Raw genomic sequence first — 18,559 nt, 5'->3', positions numbered from 1 at the left:
TTTTTAAAGGTGTTTTGCTTATCTGTCACTGAAAACTTTGTGAAATTTTTGCTTATATAAAGTCAACCATTATCTGAGAGCATAGAAGGGAGAGTTAAGCACAAATAATGTAAAATGGAGGATGATTTGCCTGAAGCTTTGGAACAAAAAGTGAACAAGAAGTAAGCTGTGGACAGGAGGCGAGAGGAGGGAAGGAGGCCATGGGGTTGAGTCCCAGCACTTTCTCCTGCCATCTTGAGGCCTGTGCACTGGCAGCCGGAAGCACACTGCTTCGTGCCAGGGAACATGTTTACTGCAACAGAAGCATGTATGTAGAAAGGAAAGGCTCAGAGACTTACAGTAGCAGACGGGACAGGCCAGGCTAGCCCAGTGAAAGGGCTGGGAGGAAGTGCGGGGGCAGCTGGGAGAGTGAGAAGCAGCAGCACCTCCTCCTGGGGAAGGGAGCAAGGCCCTGAAGGAGCAACAGGGCATGGCCAGCACCCGAGGGTCCTGCAGCCAGGGTGCTACCGGTCACTGGTCATTGGCAGAAAAGAACACGCAGCAGTGGCTTCTGTAACTCAGACGAAGGGAGCTGCTTTGCGGAAAGCAAGTGGCCTTGATCACAAGGCTGACAGCTCCCAGGCTACAACTTGAGGACAAGAAAAGACTTTCCTAGTACTCAGGCAGCTTCAGACCGCAGGGTGCAGGGCCTGGGGAGAGCCACGTCCAGCGTCCCCATTACCATCTTCCTGAGGCTGACACCAGTGGCACGTGCAGGCCTCAGGCTGGCAGTCAGGACAGGCACAGATAGAGCTGGTGGGAACCCCACCCATGCCGCAATTATGGGCTGGAGTGGCTGCTTCCCTGGGAGCCACAGGGCTGGATTTCTCCCTCCTGGAAACCCGCATGGAGTTAAACCCGCAGGGTTGGCCCATGTGGACGCCAGCCCACCCCTGCTAGCCTGGGAGACCCCGGGGGAAGGGAGCTCAGAGCAGAGCCAAGCCCAAGGATATGTGGGAGCAGCAGCTTCAGAGCCACACCTCGACACACAGTCTAGGGCCCAGAGCCTCTGCAGAACCCACCTGGCCAGACCTCACCAGGCCATGCTTGGGCCTGACCCTCCTTGGCTGGAGGTTCCAGTCACCCAGCTCTGCCACGGGAGCCTTTGGGAAACAGCTGCCCCCGCCTCGGCCGACGCTAAACCAAAGCTGACTTAACCTGTGCTTCCTTCTTAATCACCTTAGTGTGTGAAGCCCTCGCCCCCAACTCTGTCCTCCCCTCCCCCAGAACACAAATCCAATTACGTTCTGAGTGCATGAATCATTTATTAAAGGGGGCCCCAGCCTGCCCACAAAAAGAGGTCTCTGTAATGGATGGTCAGTGCATTTTATTGAATCAGCACAGTACAAAAATAAATAAAAATAAGGGAAGGGGAATTAAATTAGAGCCAAACTGAGCTTCATGACTTTGTCAGATTATAAACCACACATACAAACACACTACACATACATACAAAATGAGACAAATATAAATTAATATTAACAATACCCACAGTTTGGTCAAAGAATAGCTACAGAAGAAATTGCACTAAAAAACCAACATACATCACACGTGTGTAATTAGCAGTTTCAAATATACAGCTATGAATAATTCCAAGTGAAAAAAAAATGGCACATTTTCTTTTCATTGCAAGTTTAACTGTTGGAACAAAACTAAGTTCTAATAACTGCATGGAAAGAATATATCAACCCTCCAGGTTTACAAGAAAAAGAGAAAAACCAAATCCTGAACTATTATTCCTGTGGCTTGTTCTGTGCATGGGTGTAATTTTCACAGCCATCTGTTCTAAGATTATTTTTCTTAAGACACAAAATGCTCCTGGTTTGCATGCACAATATCACTGTAAAAGCAACAATTAAAGAATAAAGGTTTTTTTGTAGGTTTTTTTTTTATTGTTGTTCTAAAAGTAGTCTTCATAGCAGCATGGCAAATGGGTTCTTTGCTTGCACACTCAAGTATATCAGTTGTTCCTTTACACAATACTGATGACCAGTGCAAGGGAAGAGAGGGAACACGACAGGCTTCACACTGAGGGAACTATAGAGTTCTTCCCTTAGTCCCCACCACTTCCAAAATGTCCACCTCTTCCAAAGAATAAAAAAATAAATACGGAGAAAGAGAAGGAAACAGACACGCAACTGGAATCCTGTGGATGCAATGTAACCGCACAACTCCAGGTCAGGTTCCACCAGCTGAAGGTGATACACACATGCGCCCTCCTCCTGAGACTTGGCACTGACCCTCCCTCTTCCATGCCACCAGGGGCATCCCACCTCTGGTCGCACGCGGCAGCAGGATCTGAAGACAGGCTGTGTGGAAACCCAGCAGAGAGGAGGTGCTGTGTGAAGTCTGTGCCAGCAGCCGCAGGCTCCTTCCAATGCTGCACCGATTATCCGACAGTCCTAGGAACGGCTCCGCTGGGCCTCAGGTGCAGCCAGGCAGCTGCTCTCCGGCAGGGCAGGCTCTCTTCCCCACCTCTGGGAATGCCTCCGGCCACCAGGTTCTGCTTCAGGACTCTTAACACTGGGACTTCAATTTCACAGCTTTCTTTTTGTGTAAATTTCAGTAGTGCTTGTGCTGAAATTGGTAACCACCTTGAACCTAATCCTATGTAAAGTGACCCTCTGCCTCCCCACCCCAGGTCCCCATTCCAGCACTCCTGGGGGGACTGGGCCTGGAAGACAGAATCCTCTGTAGCGTCTTCACATTGGTCTTTGTTCTCCACAGCAGAGTGACGGGCCATGGAGGAAGGCTTGCTCCCTCTCCCAAGTCCCAAGCCACCAATACGGGAGAATGAGAAAGAAAATCAATAAAGTACACATTTGTGTTTTTACAGCCAGTAGGGGAAGGTGGAAACCAAAACCAGCAGCGGCAAATGATCAGTTGTAGAAATCAGCAGGCTTCCAGAGCAATCAGGAGTCTCACTCCCGTCTTGTAATTGTCTCCAAGATCCAGCTGTCTCACTGGTCCCTGTGGGGCAAGTCTTCCTCTTTAGAAGAAACTCAACTGTTTGGAAACAGCTTTAAATTAACAGGGGTGGGGGTGGGGCCACCACATCGCCTTCCCCCCAGCTCTGCAGGACAAATGTCATGTGCACCAGCAAGAGGCCTTAGCCCTTAGGTGGGCACCGGCTTGGTCTCAAGGTATGGCATCCCTCACCTTGCCCAGAAGGCAGGCGTTGCTAATGGGCACCTGCAGCTGTCCTGGCATTTGCCACAGGGCGACTGCACTGCATTATTCAAAAGAAAAATTCACCCAGGAAAGTCGTCTCCAGCTTCACCCCACCTCTTTAGCTGGGACCCAAAATGAGAAAAAGTAATGAGTCAAAGCAGCTCATCGGCCAATACCAGCAATGCGGCTGTGAGCAGCAGACAAGGGGGCAACGGGCGAGTTCCATTTCTCCACTAAAGGAAAGCCCTTCTCCCTAAAAAAGAAAACAGCAAATCAGGGCGGTGTGTGGTCAAACGACCAGACACAGTCTTTCCACTAGACCTGCTCAGCTTCGCCTCGCCTAGATTGAAGATGTCCCAGCGCAGCGGGGATCCTGCCTCATGACCCCACTGGCAGCTCAGTTAGGGTGGATGGCTCCAGGAGCCTCTGGGAGAGCGAGTAACTCCACACAGGAGCCAGAAAAGGGCCTCCAACCAGAAACCCCAATTCCTCCCTGGGTCAGGCAGCCAGAGTCCCCTCTCTAGCGCCATACAGGGTGCAGCCGGCAGCCTCGCCTACCCTGGACCCAGCAAGGGCACAGGCGGCAGGGGCAGGTCAGTTCTTTGAGTTCCCCAAAGTGGGAGGTCAGTGGCCTGGGTGGCTCCGAATACATCTTCTGGGTTTTGCGCAAGGCTCGTGAGTTCAAAAGTGCCCAGAGTTCTTGGCAGGGCTGAAAAAACCCCAGGGAGAGACTGTGGGAAAGGTGAGGCCCTTGGTGGCTTTGCTAGACACATACTGTACACAAAACTGATTTAATAATAAATTTTTAAAAATGCATTGAATCCTTGAGCCATGGCGCAGGCTACAGTGCTCACCGATCCAGGCCTAGGAGGAGCCGCTTCTTGTCCTCCTGGCTGCTCTCGTTCTTCAGGTCGGAGAAGACCTGTGTGAAGTAGTGTGGGTCGGCATTTATCTGCAGCATCTTTGAGCTCATGAGGTTGATGACAGAGAGGCAACGGTCCCAAAAGGCCTCCTTGCAGCTCTCCACCAGGAAGGGCTTGAGCGGGTAGGAGATCTCGTTGCCCATGTAGGAGTAGGAGAGGTACAGGCACGTCAGCAGGACGGCCTGGAGCTCGTGATCCGAGCCCACCTCGGAGGAGATAACATCCCTGCAGAGCATGTAGAGGAAGACCACGTTGGCCGGCGTGATGAAGCCCTGGTCCTGCCAGCCCTGCAGAAGCAGCGAGCGGTCCACGCTGCGCAGCCAGAGCACGGGGTCCGTGGGGGACAGGTGCTTCAGGCGGTAGCACCGGCGGCAGAGAAACTCACCCAGGCAGCGCAGCAGCTCGCTGGTGGACGCCTGGACGATGACCCGTTTGGGCGTCCCTGCGGAGGTGACGGCAGGGTGAGGGGCTTTCTTGACCGAGGAGGAGCCCCCGGTCTGGGAGCCCGAGAGCTGGCTGGCCGGGGGTGCGGGCGGCTGGGCCGGTGGGGGCTGGGCGAATGTGGACAGGTTGGCGCACGACAGCGACTTCTTCAGGTTCTCATTGTTGAGGTGCGTGATGTTGTTCTGGTAGCTGCTGTTGGGCTGCACCTTCTTGGAGTTCTTCTTCTTGGCCGACACGGCCACGATTCTCTTCCAAGGCAGCACGGAGATGATGGAGTGGCGCTTCAGGTTCTTGTCCTTGGCGTTCTTGCTGTTCTGTACGGCCGTATAGTGGCCCACGGTGGCCGCGCCATCCTCAAACAGCGTGGCCTTCCGGTAGCTGGGGGACAGGGACAGCACCGTGCCCATGGTGCCGCTGCGCGCCGGGCGGGGGCTCGCGCCCCTGCGCGCCCAGCCTGCCGGCCGGAGGGATAAAACCACTCACGGAGCCTGCGGTGGCCCCGGGGAGGAGGCGGGGGCGCTCCCGGGAAGCGTGCTGCCCCCTTGGATCTGCCTGGAAAACAAGATGGTTCTTAGCGCCAAGCTGGGCTCCGCGCCGCGCCCCTCCGCCCCGCGCCTCCGCGGACCCCGCGGCCCCAGTCCCGGGCCCTACCCGCGGCCCCGCGCCCCCGCGCCGCAGCCTCGCCGCCTCCACTGCAGCACCCCCGCCCGCCGCCGCCGCTGCGGTCCCCAAGCGCAGCTGGGAGGGGCCCGGGCGCCGACGGAGGCGGACGAAGACCCCCGCCTGGACACCCCGCACGGGCGCGACCCGGGCCCGGCTCCTCTGGGCCAAGGACGGCCGCCCAGCGCAGGCTTACCCGGCAGGCGGCAGCTCCTGCGCTCCGCGCCCTCCGCAATGCGCGCCGCGGCTCTGCCGCCGCGGTCCCGGCGCTCGGGAGCGCTCGGCGGGGATCGGCTGTGCCCGCGCTCGGCGGCGGCGACGGCGGCGGCGGCGGCGGTGGCTGCGGCTCGGCAGCTTCTGTCCAAGGTTCTGCAGGCGCCGCGGCCCCGCCCCCCGGCTCGGCCGCCCGCACCTTCGCCGCCGCCGCTGCCGCCGCCGCCGCGCTCCCGCTCCCGCTCCCGGCGCGCGCCTCAGCGCCCTCCCTCGCGGGGCGCGCGCGCCGTCCACGCGCCGGCCTGGTCTCGCCGGGGAGTTGCGGCCGTTGATGTCCTCAGCTCGAGCCGCGCACGGTGCAGGTAGGACGCGGCGACGAGCGGGAGGCACCTCTACGCACCGGGCCCCATCTAGGAGCCGGACTCGGCGGCGGCGGCGGGACACGCGGCGCCGGCCCGCCCCGCCCCTCGGGACCGCCCCTCCCGCACAGCTCGCCGCCGGCTCCGCGCCGCCGCCCAACAGCAGCCCGGCCGCCTGAGAGTCCCGGGCGCCCGCGCAGCCCAACTCTGCTGACGCTCGGCGGGCGCCGAGCAGGGCGGGGCTGAGGGCCGACCCCGCCCGCGCCCCGCCCAGACACGTGCTGTCTTTGTTCCCGCCGCGGCGCCCGCAGCTGCCGGCCGCGGGGGCGCTCTCGGTCGAGTCCTGCCCTGGCAGCGCGCGGCCCGCCCTCTCGGAGGCTGCCGCCCGGGCCCTGGTGAGGAGCCCTCCGCCGAGGCCAGGGCCGGTAGCTCCCTCCTTCCACCTGACATCCCCGTCCCTGTGGAAAGCAGCCAGGGAGCGCGGGAAAGAAGGCCCTGGGCGGGGAGAGGCGAAGCCTTTACTGAGACCTCCCAAGTGCCAGGCGCACCTCGAGTGGACAGTCCCATCGTTTCTGGCCACCCTTCTGGGGCCTCCGTTCCCTCATCCCGGGGTAGATGCCCGTGGCCCGAGTGGGCCTCAGAAATCCAAGCCAGAGAAGCGTGGCCCGTAGCAGTTCCGGGCCACCAAGAGCCAAGCCTGAGTCCGTCACAAATATGACCTCGAAGTTCCCACTCGCCCTCTTTGTTGTATTAAAGCTGAAGCAACTGCCCCTCTGGCCAGCTTTCTGACCCTCTTAAACGTTTTCAGTTCTAAGTATGTATAATTTAAGAACTTGATGCTAGCGAAATTGAGTAAAATTCTGGTTCTCAAAGAGCTGTTCCTGTCGGATGTGAATCCAGATCCTTCACAAAGGCCGTTGTTCATTTACTATTTTACCTTGTTTCTGAAGATTGAGTCAAAACTGACCACAAACCTGGGAAACAGGAGACTTAAGCCCTGTCTTAATCCAGATCATCTCTGGACCTAGAGATGATGTAGTGGCACTCCAGAGGAGAGGATGACACCCAATTACCTGACCACTCTGGCCCACTAGGCTTTCACCCTGCACCAGCCCTGTCAACTGCCCTAGGGGGAACAGAATGGGAATCTGACATCATTCAAAATGCTGCAATCACGGCAGAAAGTGCTGGATTTTGTTTATGTGCCACTCAGAAATTTCTGTCAATGGGAATTCCAGGCTTTAGGAACCTTAGGGGGCAGGCATACAGTGGAAAGTCCATTGCTCTGTACCCAGAGGACAACTTTGTCCACAGCCCTTCAGAACATCCACAGCAGCTGTTAGGGGAACTCAGAAGAGGAAGGCAGGCTCCCAGCTCAGTGTGCCCCTCCCTGTGAATGTTCCTTGGTGTACAAGCCTACCTGCTCTTCACATGGAGCTGTCCTCAACCCTCCTGCATCTAACAGTAAGAAGCCAGAAGAGGCCAGACATGGTGGCTCATGCCTGTAATTCCCAGCACTTTGGGAGGCTGAGGCGGGCGGATCACCTGAGGTCAAGAGTTCAAGACCAGCCTGGCCAAATGGTGAAACCCCATCTGTACTAAAAATACAAAAAAAAATTAGCCGGGCGTGGTGACGCATGCCGGTAATCCCAGCTACTCAGGAGGCTGAGGCAGGAGAATTGCTTGAACCTGGGAGACGGAGGTTGCAGTGAGCCAAGATCGCACCATTGCACTCCAGCCTGGGAAACAAGAGCAAATCTCAAAAAAAAAAAAAAAAAAAAAAAGGAGCCAGAAGAAACAATCTCCTTTGAGACCCTGACCAAGTGTCCCTCTTCCTTCTCAAAGGAAAGCCGAACCCCAGCCTCTTTTCCTCAGCCCCTACTTGGAGCCTCTAGCTTCTGAGTTGGCTCTGTGCCCCCCTTCAGATTCTAGTGTTGAGCCAAGGTTAAATGTTTTCCACTTCCCAAAACATGTCCAAATTTTGAAGCCTATAATCCACCCCGGCGGGGCGTGGTGCCACACCGTGTCCAGCAGTTTCGGAGGCCAAGGCAGGTGGATCACCTGAGGTCAGGAGTTTGAGACCAGCCTGGCCAACATGGTGAACAACCCGTCTCTACTAAAAAAAAAAATTAGCTGGCCGTGGTGGCAGGCGCCTGTAGTCCCAGCTACTCAGGAGGCTAAGGCAGGAGAATCGCTTGAACCTGGGAGGCAGTGGTTGCAGTGAGCCGGTATCACACCACTACCTTCCAGCCTGGGTGACAGAGTGAGACTTCAGCTAAAAAAAAGAAAAATCCACCCCCTAGAAAAACCTGGGCCTACTCTGTTGTTACCTTTAACTCTCAATCTCAATGCTAGCTATTCCAATTAATTCACAGGGAAGCAGACCAAGCTCACCCCACTACCCTGCTTCCCACACCAGAGCGGCATGCCTCTGCATGGCCCTTTTCAAGCCAGGCCGCACCCTGTGTCCTCTCACCTTTGTCCAGCCAGCCTTTCCCTAGCACCTTCAAAAAGAGCTCTCGGCAGAACACCAGCCTCCTCACACTTGTCCAAGCAAAGTCACAGTTGCAGCACAGCAGGAATGGAATGGCACTGACAGCCCACTTACTGCTGCGACTGAGGGAAGGGGTCTCCAGGAGCTCCTACCTACCCAGGCCATGCCTGTTATGCTCGTTTTCAGACACCACACAGCTCCTCTTTTCACTCAACCCACCACCACCTCCCCACCCCCAATTCCTATCACTGCTCCAACTGGAAGCAAGGAAGAAAGGGCAGTCAACTGCCAGAAACGGCAGAATCAAGGACCCAGAAGGCAAACCCAGTTGAATGAGGCAGGGCTGTTTTCTTCCTAGCTGCCTTCATCATAGAACTGCAGGGAAGATTTCCAAATCCCACCCCCATCAATCAGCCTACTTAGCCTATAGCCTATCTCTAGCTGCCTGAAGGGCCAGCCTGCTTGTTAGCTTCCCTGCTGGGCTGGGCTGCCCATGCACTGCTGGAGAGTCCACTTTTCCTGCATGCCCCACTTCCCATAGCATCCTGAGGAAGGGAGGCCAAGGCAGGGGCCAGCTACAGCTTCCAGGAAGGGTTCCAAATAGAGCAGGCCTGAGCCCTTACTCCTGAGGAAGTCAGCTTTGTTCTTTCAGGGATCACAGAGCAGCATCTAGTGGCCCTTCTGGGCAGCACAGATTACATAACTAGCACACAGCAGGGGACCAGAGCCTCTGCTCCCAACTCCAGTAGAGCCTTATTAACACACAAAGTCCTGGCACCATGAAAGCTGGAGCCTAGAAGGGAGGTGAGGGAACCGGGCCCAGGCCAACCCACCAGCCAGCTGACCTTCCCAGCTGTGCCTGGACTCAGGTCATGAGAGGCCTGGGAGAGGAGGCAGTGGCACAACTGCTGGTCCTGGAGGTCTAGAGCTGCGCTGTCCAAGAAAAGAATAATGTGAGCCACAGATAGAAGCCACATAGGTAACTTTATATTTTCTAGCAGCCACATTACACAAGTAAAAGGGAAACAGGTGAATTTTAATAATATATTTTATTTAACCCAATACCCAAAATATTTCAACACATATATAAAAAAGTTATTGACATATTTTACACTCCTTATCATACTAAGCCTTTGAAGTCTGGTTTGTGTTTACACTTGCAGTGTATCACAGCTCGAACCAGCCACATTGCAAGGGCCTCACAGCTGCACGTGGCTAGCGGCTACATATTGGACAGCACGGGTCTAGAGGGCATCATCTGACCAAGACCCGCAAAGGGAACCAAGAAAAGGGCTGCTGCCTGAGCTCCTCAGGACTGCCCTAAGTTTGAGAAACCGTCTCCCCTCTCCTCCAAAACTAGATCTCTTTGGAGTACTTTTTAAAGTCCTTTATAGAAGCAAAACTCTTTCTGCAAGTGAAATACAGAGATGATACTAAAACTGACAATGGCTGAACTGCTCAGACTCAAGAGGATTTAGCAGGTTCCCCCGGTGGTCCCAGAGCCCCCCCAGGGTGTGAGGCAATATGAAAATCGCTGCCTTTGAAGATTCCAAAAGGAAACGAAACCACAACTGAATGTCAGGACTCTCCAGACACCTGCACGTCTATGACTTATTAAGCTTCACATCACAATCACCTGCCAAGGAAGCAGCATCCTCACTGAGTAGAAGAGGAAGTAGGCTCAGAGGATCTACCGCCCAAACCTACACGTGCTCACTGGAAAAAGACACCTGAATTCATTTCCAACTTCAGAACTCACACACCAACTTTCTTGCCCCCAAAGCCCTTCAAATTTGGACCCCAAATTTAGCTTAAGGACTCCCATTACACAAATGAGATAACAGCTTTGGCCAGATGAGAACTAGACTAGTGTGGGGCTACACAGAGCTGTCTGGGCTTGCTTGGAAGCCCTCCAGCACTCAAGAAAAGACACCTTTTGAAAAAAAATTATTTTTATTGGAACTCATCTGAACATCAGATATACCTGGTGTTGGTTAGCAAGAACCGTTTGTACATTTGATACGGATGGTGCCAAAACCAAAACAATGACTGGACATGATGGGGAGAAATGTTGAGAACAAAAACCTGATTTTGGAGAGGAAAATAAAAGCCAGTCAGATTCAGTGAGGATGCAAAGCCTGGTACAACAAAATCCTTTTACAAAATATAAATGTATTATGAAAACCCAGAAGAATAATCCAAGGAAGGTAAAGAAGAGAAAAGGCCAGCAGGAAGAAGGCAGGAAGGAGAGGAAAAGAAAAAGACAAAGAAGAAATGAGAGAAGAAAATACAGTTCAGCACAACAAAGGTGCAGAAGCTCACCTACCCAAATGGCATTAAAGCCTCGCTGTGTAATCGTGTCAGAAAACAAAGCATGCTGACACACAGTGCTCTACTTCCCATCCACTCAAGTTCTAAGAGGTAAATTAAGAAGCTCCCTGGGAAGGGGACATGAGGTTGCTCAAAAATCCAACAAAGAAAATTTAAAAAAAGAGAGAGAAAAAAAAAACACACCCCACAGTGTCATTCCGATGTTCATTGTTTAAAAAAAGGAATAAATCCATCTGAAAGCAGGAGAGGAGGAGTGGGAGAGGGAGAGAAGCTCATGGATTTCAAAGACAGCCTGGCTCCCCTGGAGGGAAGAGGAGGAAGGCAGAGAGACATGGCGGTCTTCTGGTTGAGAGGTAAAGAGAAGGGAGAGAGAGGAAAGAAGAGAGGAGAGGAACGCAGAGGAGAGGAGAAGAGGGGCAATTAAAACACTGACAACTAATCTAGTTTACTGTGTTAAAAAAAAAAAAAAAAGCCACATGCACAGCAGGCCCCTTGGGGGCTAAGGGCCCACACTGCTCCCCGTGTGGCCATGGTAGACACTAGCTCCTGGCCTCATCCCCATTCCTTCACAGGTCAGAGCGGAGCTGTGCAGGCGCTGCTGCTGTTGTTGCTGCAGTGGTGGTGGTGGTGGTGGCGGCGGCGGCAGGACCTTCGGCTACTCTGCTGGAGCCAATGTGGGGAGAGAAGGGCGGACAGGCCGTATGGCAGGGGAAAGAACACCAAAATGCCTCATTTCAAATAAAAAAGAAAACAGCAGTCTATACACAGTTGTTTGTTTTGGTTCAGTACAAACAGAATAAAAAGTCGTTGCTTTTGATGGTCAGCAAACACCCAATTCTGAGGAGGAGGAGAGGTGACGCCCAGCAGGTGGATTAGGACCCCCAGTGGTTGGCGGGGTGCCTGGCTTTGCGGCCCTCTCCCAGGAGGCAGAGAGGACAGCTTTAGGTAGTGTAAGCCTTTTTCCTTTTATTTAGAATAATCTTTTTTTTTTCTTTTTCTTTTTTTTTTAAGCAATTTCCCCACTCCCAAGTTGGGCCAGTAAAGATTACATGAAAACTGGCACACCTATTGGCTGGAATACAGATGCACCAAATGAAGATTTAAAAACTTTCCGAGCGAAAAGTAGAACAAAAAGAAAAAAGAATCTCCTAGCATTTTCCCCCAAGGTTTCACTCTCCCGCCACACACACTCTCCAAAGGACCGCTACAGATCCAACTCTGCAAGAGAAGACAGAGCAGTGTCAATCAGGAAGCCATGAGGACACCAGGAGGTGGTTTTTCAGTCTCGACACGCAGAAGACAGAGCTGCCCAGCCCTGGGGTCCTGAAGCCAGCACTCACCTATGTCAGTTTCTTGGCTTTGTTGTAGAGGGAATCCACTACTTTACTCATGTTCTGAATTGTTTCCAGAGCAGCTTCATAAGTTTTATCTACTGGGGGTTCATCGAAAATAATCAGGACACCCTCCCCCTGGTCCAAAATCCCTGCAAGAAACACAAGGGCAACCCAGGTAAAAAGTGACATTAGACACAAAGCATTTGTGAAGCAGCCCACTCCCTAGTTGACTCACTGTCTCCAGAAAAGAAGGGAAATAGAATTCATCTCCCTATTCCATGTACACATGCTTATTACACATTCTCACCACAGGGGAAGAGGGGCCAGGACCCCAGAGTGAACCATCAGGGGAAACAAATAGAACATCTTCTTTGAAAATAAACTTTTTCAACCATCTCATCACCACCACCAAGCCCCCTTGCCTGTGTGACTGCTACTCACCATGAAATTTCTTGTCAAGAATCATCTGTGATAATTTCCTTTCCACATCGGCCTAAAATCAAAGCACATGATTAAAGGGACCCATATCCACTAGTCAGAGATCACCCTGACACAAAAGCTTTGTTGGAGGGGTCTTACACCAAATGGACTGAAAACAAAATAGCAACAATGCAACTCCTACTCTAGCCCACACTGCCCACTCCCCACTGAGAAGCTGAGGAGCTTTCCAATGAGGCCAATCAGGTGCATGTGCCATCCCTCCTCACCACCCGTTCCCATTCCTCCCTGCAGATGGCCTTAAGACTCCTTACCTTGGAGAGTTTGATGAGACTAGATATGTGTTCAATCTAAAAGGAAAGGCAGAGAGACACCAACACTGAAAGTTTTACTTTTGCCTCCAATAAGAGAAGGGAGGGAACAGGGGGAACTGCTGTATTTCTCAAAATTCTAATGTATGTCTCTATACAAGACAAGACCCTCCTTGGCCGTGCTTAAATCTCTTGTGTTCTTCCCATCTGCCCGCCCTTCATTGCTACACACAATAAACAGACTCTTGTCCCACACACCCAATACAGAAAACAGGTACAACACATGCAGTGACTCAAAGCGAGGAGGAAACTGCTCGGAACACATGCAGGGGCAACCCACATGCCTCTACCCATGGCATCTCCTCCTCGATTTTTGTTCATTTTATCAACAGAGGCCCAAGCTCTTGGTGGCCTCTTGCCCACCACGCACACCCCTACAAGTGAGTTCCCATTCTGGACAGGTGTGGAAGGGATGTGGCTACAGTGAGAATGCCCGGCCAGAAATGGAGTCCCCAGAGGGTTCTCACCTGTACTCTGGAAAAAGGCTCAATGACTCGGATCAGATTCTGCTCCAGTAAGTTATCATACAACTTGGCCAAGTGTGTGCTGATGATTGGGTCATCCCGGAGCTCTGCCCGGTAATCTGTCAGAGCCTGCCAAAAGAACCAGTCGCAGAGATTGGCACAGAGAATCACTTGAAAGTCATGCTACTCCTGCTTCCTAGGTAGTTTGCTGGCCCTTATAAAACTACATGGTTGAATGAAGTTAGGGGAGATTTGGGCAGATGCATGATACAAAGCAGAAAAGGAATGTCAAGAACTAAAAGGGAAGTTTGGCTTGGTGGCATATGCACCTGAAGTCGCAGTTACTCAGGAGACTGATGTGGGAGGACTGCTGGAGCCCAAGAGTTCAAGTCCAGCCTGGGCAACACAGAGAGCCTCCATCTCTTAAAAATAAATTTTTTTTTTTTTTTTTTGAGACGGAGTCTCGCTCTGTCACCCAGGCTGGAGTGCAGTGGCCGGATCTCAGCTCACTGCAAGCTCCGCCTCCCGGGTTCCCGCCATTCTCCTGCCTCAGCCTCCCGAGTAGCTGGGACTACAGGCGCCCGCCACCTCGCCCGGCTAGCTTTTTGTATTTTTTTAGTAGAGACGGTGTTTCACCATGTTAGCCAGGATGGTCTCGATCTCCTGACCTCGTGATCCGCCCGTCTTGGCCTCCCAAAGTGCTGGGATTACAGGCTTGAGCCACCGCGCCCAGCCAAAAATAAATTTTTAAAACTGCTATTCTGGCCAGGCGCGGTGGCTCACGCCTGTAATCCCAGCACTTTGGGAGGCCGAGGCGTGTGGATCACAAGGTCAGGAGATCGAGACCATCCTGGCTAACACGGTGAAACCCTATCTCTACTAAATATACAAAAAATTAGCCGGGTGTGGTGGCAGGCACCTGTATTCCCAGCTACTCAGGAGGCTGAGGCAGGAGAATGGCGTGAACCCGGGAGGCGAAGCTTGCAGTGAGCCAAGATGGCGCCACTGCACTCCAGCCTGGGCGACAGAGCAAGACTCCGTCTCAAAAAAAAGACCAAAAAAAATGCTATTTTATGATAGTCTTTAAGAGAAAAAAAATTATAAAATAGAACAAAAAAGGTGGAATCACCCTAGGGACCATCTTTCTGTCTGCAGGCTTCAGGTCAACAGCTCAATCCATGGAAGCCCCAAGAGCAACTCGGCTCGTGAACCAAATTAGCTACACCAGCATTTCTCAGCATGTATTCTAAAGAATAAATAGGGTCTCCATGGGGGGAAAAAAAGAATATTGAGGTTAAAGAATAGGAAATGCTGAATTCCACAACTAGCTCTTGGGAGTTTTATGAGGGCCATCAGCATAATATGGCTCTGCAATTATTAAGCAAAATCAGGTGTTTTAATTATTATTGGCCCTAGTATTTTGTTTAGCCCTAGTATTTCCCAAATATCTAATCACAGAATCCTTCTTCCAAGGAACTATTTGGAATAAAAATGTCCCATCAAACATCCCAGACATTGGGATAAAATGATCTGGACCGTGTATTTGTGTGATTTACTGACCATCAATAATGGTCTCAACATCCCAGCCTCATGTCAGCTGTGCTACAAGATGTTAAGGGAAGCAGGCAAATCATGCCAAGTAAGAGGCAACGGGAATTGGCAAGAGCCCTCCAGGAAGATGGTGAATCTTAGGGACAGTCAAAGCCACATGGTCTAGTCTCCATCCACACTAAGTTTTTCTTTCTGGATCTAGGTTTTGTTTTTATTAAGCTGGTCATTATACTCAGACTAAGAGGAGAAAAGTTCAGAAAAGAATATACAATTCTTACCCTAATGCCCAGACAGGCTTTTTTCCCTTTTCAAAACTCCCAAACAATGAGCAAAAGGCACCGGAGTTAAAGAAAGCCTGGAACATCATCCTGAGAATGTTTCTTTGGGTCCAAGTACGCACATCAAGACTTCCCTTCTATCCACAGAGGAGAAGCAGTCCTGGCATTTCCGGAACTGAAGGAATGCCTACAACTGTGTCATGTGGAACAAGCACCAGGCCTAGAGTCAAACTCTGACACTATGCTGTGTGACTTTGAGTGTCCTCCTGAATCCCAGTTCCCTTAACCATAAAACACAGATAATAGATAGGTGTGTTGTGAAAAATCAAAGTGAAGAAAGGACAGAACTTTTGAAATAGAAAGTTATTATGTATAAATAATATATATTTTATATCAACTCAGTAAGTTTCACTGTATGAAAGTGCTTAACTATTTCCTGGTTTTAACACTGTCCTAGGTGAAGGATACATGGAATCATCTGCAACTTCTTGTGAAACTATAATTGTTTTGAAAAGTGTGTTTTGAAGTACTTAAACGTCCCTCTCTTCCACCCACATTCCATACCAACCCAATGTCATGCTCACCTTTTCAAAATCTGCCAGTGATCTGTTCTTGCTAGCCTGAGCCACGCATTTTAATGCTTCTGTCTGAGAATAAAGAGACAAATCATGAAAGTGATCTATTCTGCACACTAACATTTACCCAAGTCTCATAAGCAGTATGCTGTGTCCACACAACTTCTGCTCTAAGGAAGAACCCGCCCCACCATCATTCTTCTTCAGATGCCTGGAAAGAAGAGCTCTAAGTACTAAATACCACTATATGCCAACCTGTTTCCCTTTGAAACCTGAAATGACTTAAGAATACTAGGAAACAGAAATTTTCCAAACAGACCGACCCTAATACAGCATTCTCTAGAGATGACAAGCTAAAAGGAAAAATGACAAGAGAACGGTGATTTCCTCCCCCTTCCTCCAAGGCTTGTTATTGCTACATCCACCCAAACTCCTTCCTGCCCTTAAACCCTATTATATCTGTGCTTTATCAAGATTCATTCTGCTACATTTGAAACAAGGCACTGAACAAGGTCTACCTCATTAAGGCTGAGGCATCAAGGCTGGGCACGGTGGCTCACGCCTGTAATCCCACCAGTTTGGGAGGCCGAGGTGGGTGGATCACTTGAGGTCAGAAGTTCGAGACCAGCCTGGCCAACGTGGTGAAACCCCCCTCTCTACTTAGCCGGGCGTAGTCGTAGGCGCCTGTAATCCCAACTACTTGGGAGGCTGAGGCAGGAGAATTGCTAGAACCCAGGAGGCAGAGGTTGCAGTAAGCCAAGATCACGCCACTGCACTGCAGCTGGGTGACAGAACAAGAATCCGTCTTAAAAAAAAAAAGGTTGCGGCATCAAAGTTGAGGCATTAACATATTACACCAAATGTTAAGACCCCCCAGAGTGATGAAGGTATAATCAATAGTTGAGAACAACTTCTAACCTCGTTAAAAAAGGCACTTGACCAAGCTATCAAGTCTCCCCTCAGCAAAAAATCTACAACACTCATCTTTCTGGGAGATCAGCCTATCTTCTGCTTAAAAGCTAACATCAAGATGCAAGAGACTAAGAGAAGCTGCTCTTTTATCAGCCTACATACTTAAATAAGAACAGTGTGTCTTACACAGTAGACTAAATGGTACAAGGCTAATCATTAGTGTGTTTGTCTCCAGCATTTGTCCTATAGACAGAAAAAAGTATCAAAATGAGAAAAGCCTGGAACTTAGAGCCAATGACCCTAGTTCAAAGTCTAGCTCCACCACTGATGAGCTACCTGACCATGTCCTGAACACCTGATGTCCCTGAGCCTGTCTCCTCAACTCTAGTTATAGTGAGAGTCGTGCATCTTTCTTCTTATTTTTTTAAGACAGAGTCACCCAGGTTAGAGTACAGTGGTGCTATTTTGGCTCACTGCAACCTCCACCTCCCAGTTTGAAGTGATTCTCCTGCCTCAGCCTCCCGAGTAGCTGGGATTACAGTCGCCCACTACCATGCCCGGCTAATTTTTTATTTTTAGTAGAGACAGGTTTTTACCATGTTGGCCAGGCTGGTCTTGAAATTCTGACCTCAGATGATCCTCCTGCTTCTGCCTCCCAAAGGGCTGGGATTACAGGCATGAGCCACCACATCCAGCCCCTAATTGGCTTTTTATCAGCAAAAGTTTCAGGTCAGCTCCTGGTTTTGACCTCAAGAGTACTGGTTATTACTATATTGTAAGATGCATGGCTGGATGCAGTGGCTCACGCCTACAATCCCAGCACTTTTGGAGGTTGAGGTGGGCGGATCACTTGAGGTCAAGAGTTTGGGACAGCCTGACCAAGATGGCAAAACTCCATCTCTACTACAAAAAGTTAGCTGGGCATAGTGGCAGATGCCTGTAATCCCAGCTACTCGGGAGGCTGAGGCAGGAGAATCACTTCAAACTGGGAGGAGGAGGTTGCAGTGAGCTGAGATACGCCACTGCACTCCAGCCTGGATGAAAGAATGAGACTCCAACTCAAAAAAAAAAAAAAAAAGCCAATTAGGGCCACTTGTAGAGAGGGAAGAAACCATCTATGTGGCCACTCCTCCAGAGACATAGTGAGATTATACAGACAGCCAATCAGTCTGTGTTTAGAGACAACTGCAGTTGAAATCCAGAAAGATTACTTTTACTTTACTAGTGATAATCAAGCAAAATACAAAGAGGAGACAGTCTAGACATCATCTTTGCATAGGTCCTAACTGTCTGCTCTCAGAAGTCACACTCATACCTACTTGGGCATTAACCTAACACAAAAAAGGGCCTCTTTTTACACCACACCCAAAATTCAAAGCATGAGTAGAAAGGTACTGATCTGAGAAGCACAAAAGTAAATCTCAAAACGTAGTTTCTGCACCAAGCAATCAGACCTCTCTAAAGCACATATGCACCAGATGTTACCAGGCTCCTGACATGGAGAATCTAAGATTTCATACTCTGCGTATGTTAAATTACAAGTCAGACTCATGGTAGATAAATCTTCTGGTCAAAGCCAAATGCAAACTAAGTCAATGCAAACGCTACAGTTCAGTTCCCTAAGTCCCTCAAACCACCTGATGTCCATAAGAGCTCCAAACGCAGACTTTCCAGGCCAAGAATTTAACAGTCTAGGAAACACACTGAATGGGCTTAAGGGAAAGAAGTGAGTGGGGGAGAAGGAAGAGAGTAGTATGAAGACCTGAAGAGCACTGGTCTCATCAAACGTCGTGACTCTGAAAACATGCTGGCCTCAGAGTGAGCAGAACTGCAGTCAAGGGAGTCCCTACCTGCCTCCCTGCATACCGAAGTGCAAGCTTCCCGCTCACCAAAGCCTGGACATCTTCTGGGCTAGAAAAAAAGACATACTTGGTCAATTGCTACAGATGTTATGCTTCTAAAGGTAGGTTTGGGCAAATTTCTTTTTAACAGAATTCCACTG

At 50.9% G+C, this 18,559-nt stretch overlaps 2 protein-coding genes across 3 annotated transcripts in view; both read right to left on the bottom strand.

Annotated features, from left to right (window-relative positions):
- Nucleotides 1-1,349: 1,349 nt before the first annotated feature.
- On the bottom strand, nt 1,350-5,608 carry CDK5R1 (cyclin dependent kinase 5 regulatory subunit 1). Its single transcript, XM_015438158.4, has 2 exons — nt 5,434-5,608; nt 1,350-5,125 (listed from the first exon to the last, which is right to left on the bottom strand). The coding sequence occupies exon 2, from the start codon at nt 4,982-4,984 to the stop codon at nt 4,061-4,063; it is 924 nt and encodes a 307-aa protein (XP_015293644.1). The 5' UTR covers nt 4,985-5,125; nt 5,434-5,608; the 3' UTR covers nt 1,350-4,060.
- A 3,725-nt stretch (nt 5,609-9,333) lies between these two features.
- The window catches only part of PSMD11 (proteasome 26S subunit, non-ATPase 11), a 39,496-nt gene continuing 30,270 nt past the window's right edge, over nt 9,334-18,559 (bottom strand). Inside the window, exons 8-14 of one of the 2 annotated variants that reach the window (XM_045376137.2) lie at nt 18,408-18,468; nt 15,655-15,717; nt 13,245-13,370; nt 12,721-12,756; nt 12,410-12,461; nt 11,975-12,117; nt 9,334-11,852 (exon numbers count right to left, since the gene is read on the bottom strand). In XM_045376137.2, the coding sequence (XP_045232072.1) occupies nt 11,975-12,117; nt 12,410-12,461; nt 12,721-12,756; nt 13,245-13,370; nt 15,655-15,717; nt 18,408-18,468 (481 nt within the window). In that variant the 3' untranslated portion in view covers nt 9,334-11,852. The remainder of the gene's footprint in view (nt 11,853-11,974; nt 12,118-12,409; nt 12,462-12,720; nt 12,757-13,244; nt 13,371-15,654; nt 15,718-18,407; nt 18,469-18,559) is intronic. The other variant, XM_065532341.1, reaches the window with a different exon arrangement.

The sequence above is a fragment of the Macaca fascicularis genome, chromosome 16 (genome assembly GCF_037993035.2).
Source record: "Macaca fascicularis isolate 582-1 chromosome 16, T2T-MFA8v1.1".
Lineage (NCBI taxonomy): Eukaryota > Metazoa > Chordata > Mammalia > Primates > Cercopithecidae > Macaca > Macaca fascicularis.
This window is presented reverse-complemented; position numbering and strand designations above follow the sequence as displayed.

Bases quoted from the DNA above. Each gene is read 5' to 3' on its own strand.
- CDK5R1 (XM_015438158.4), bottom strand. From the start codon at position 4,984: ATGGGCACGGTGCTGTCCCTGTCCCCCAGCTACCGGAAGGCCACGCTG.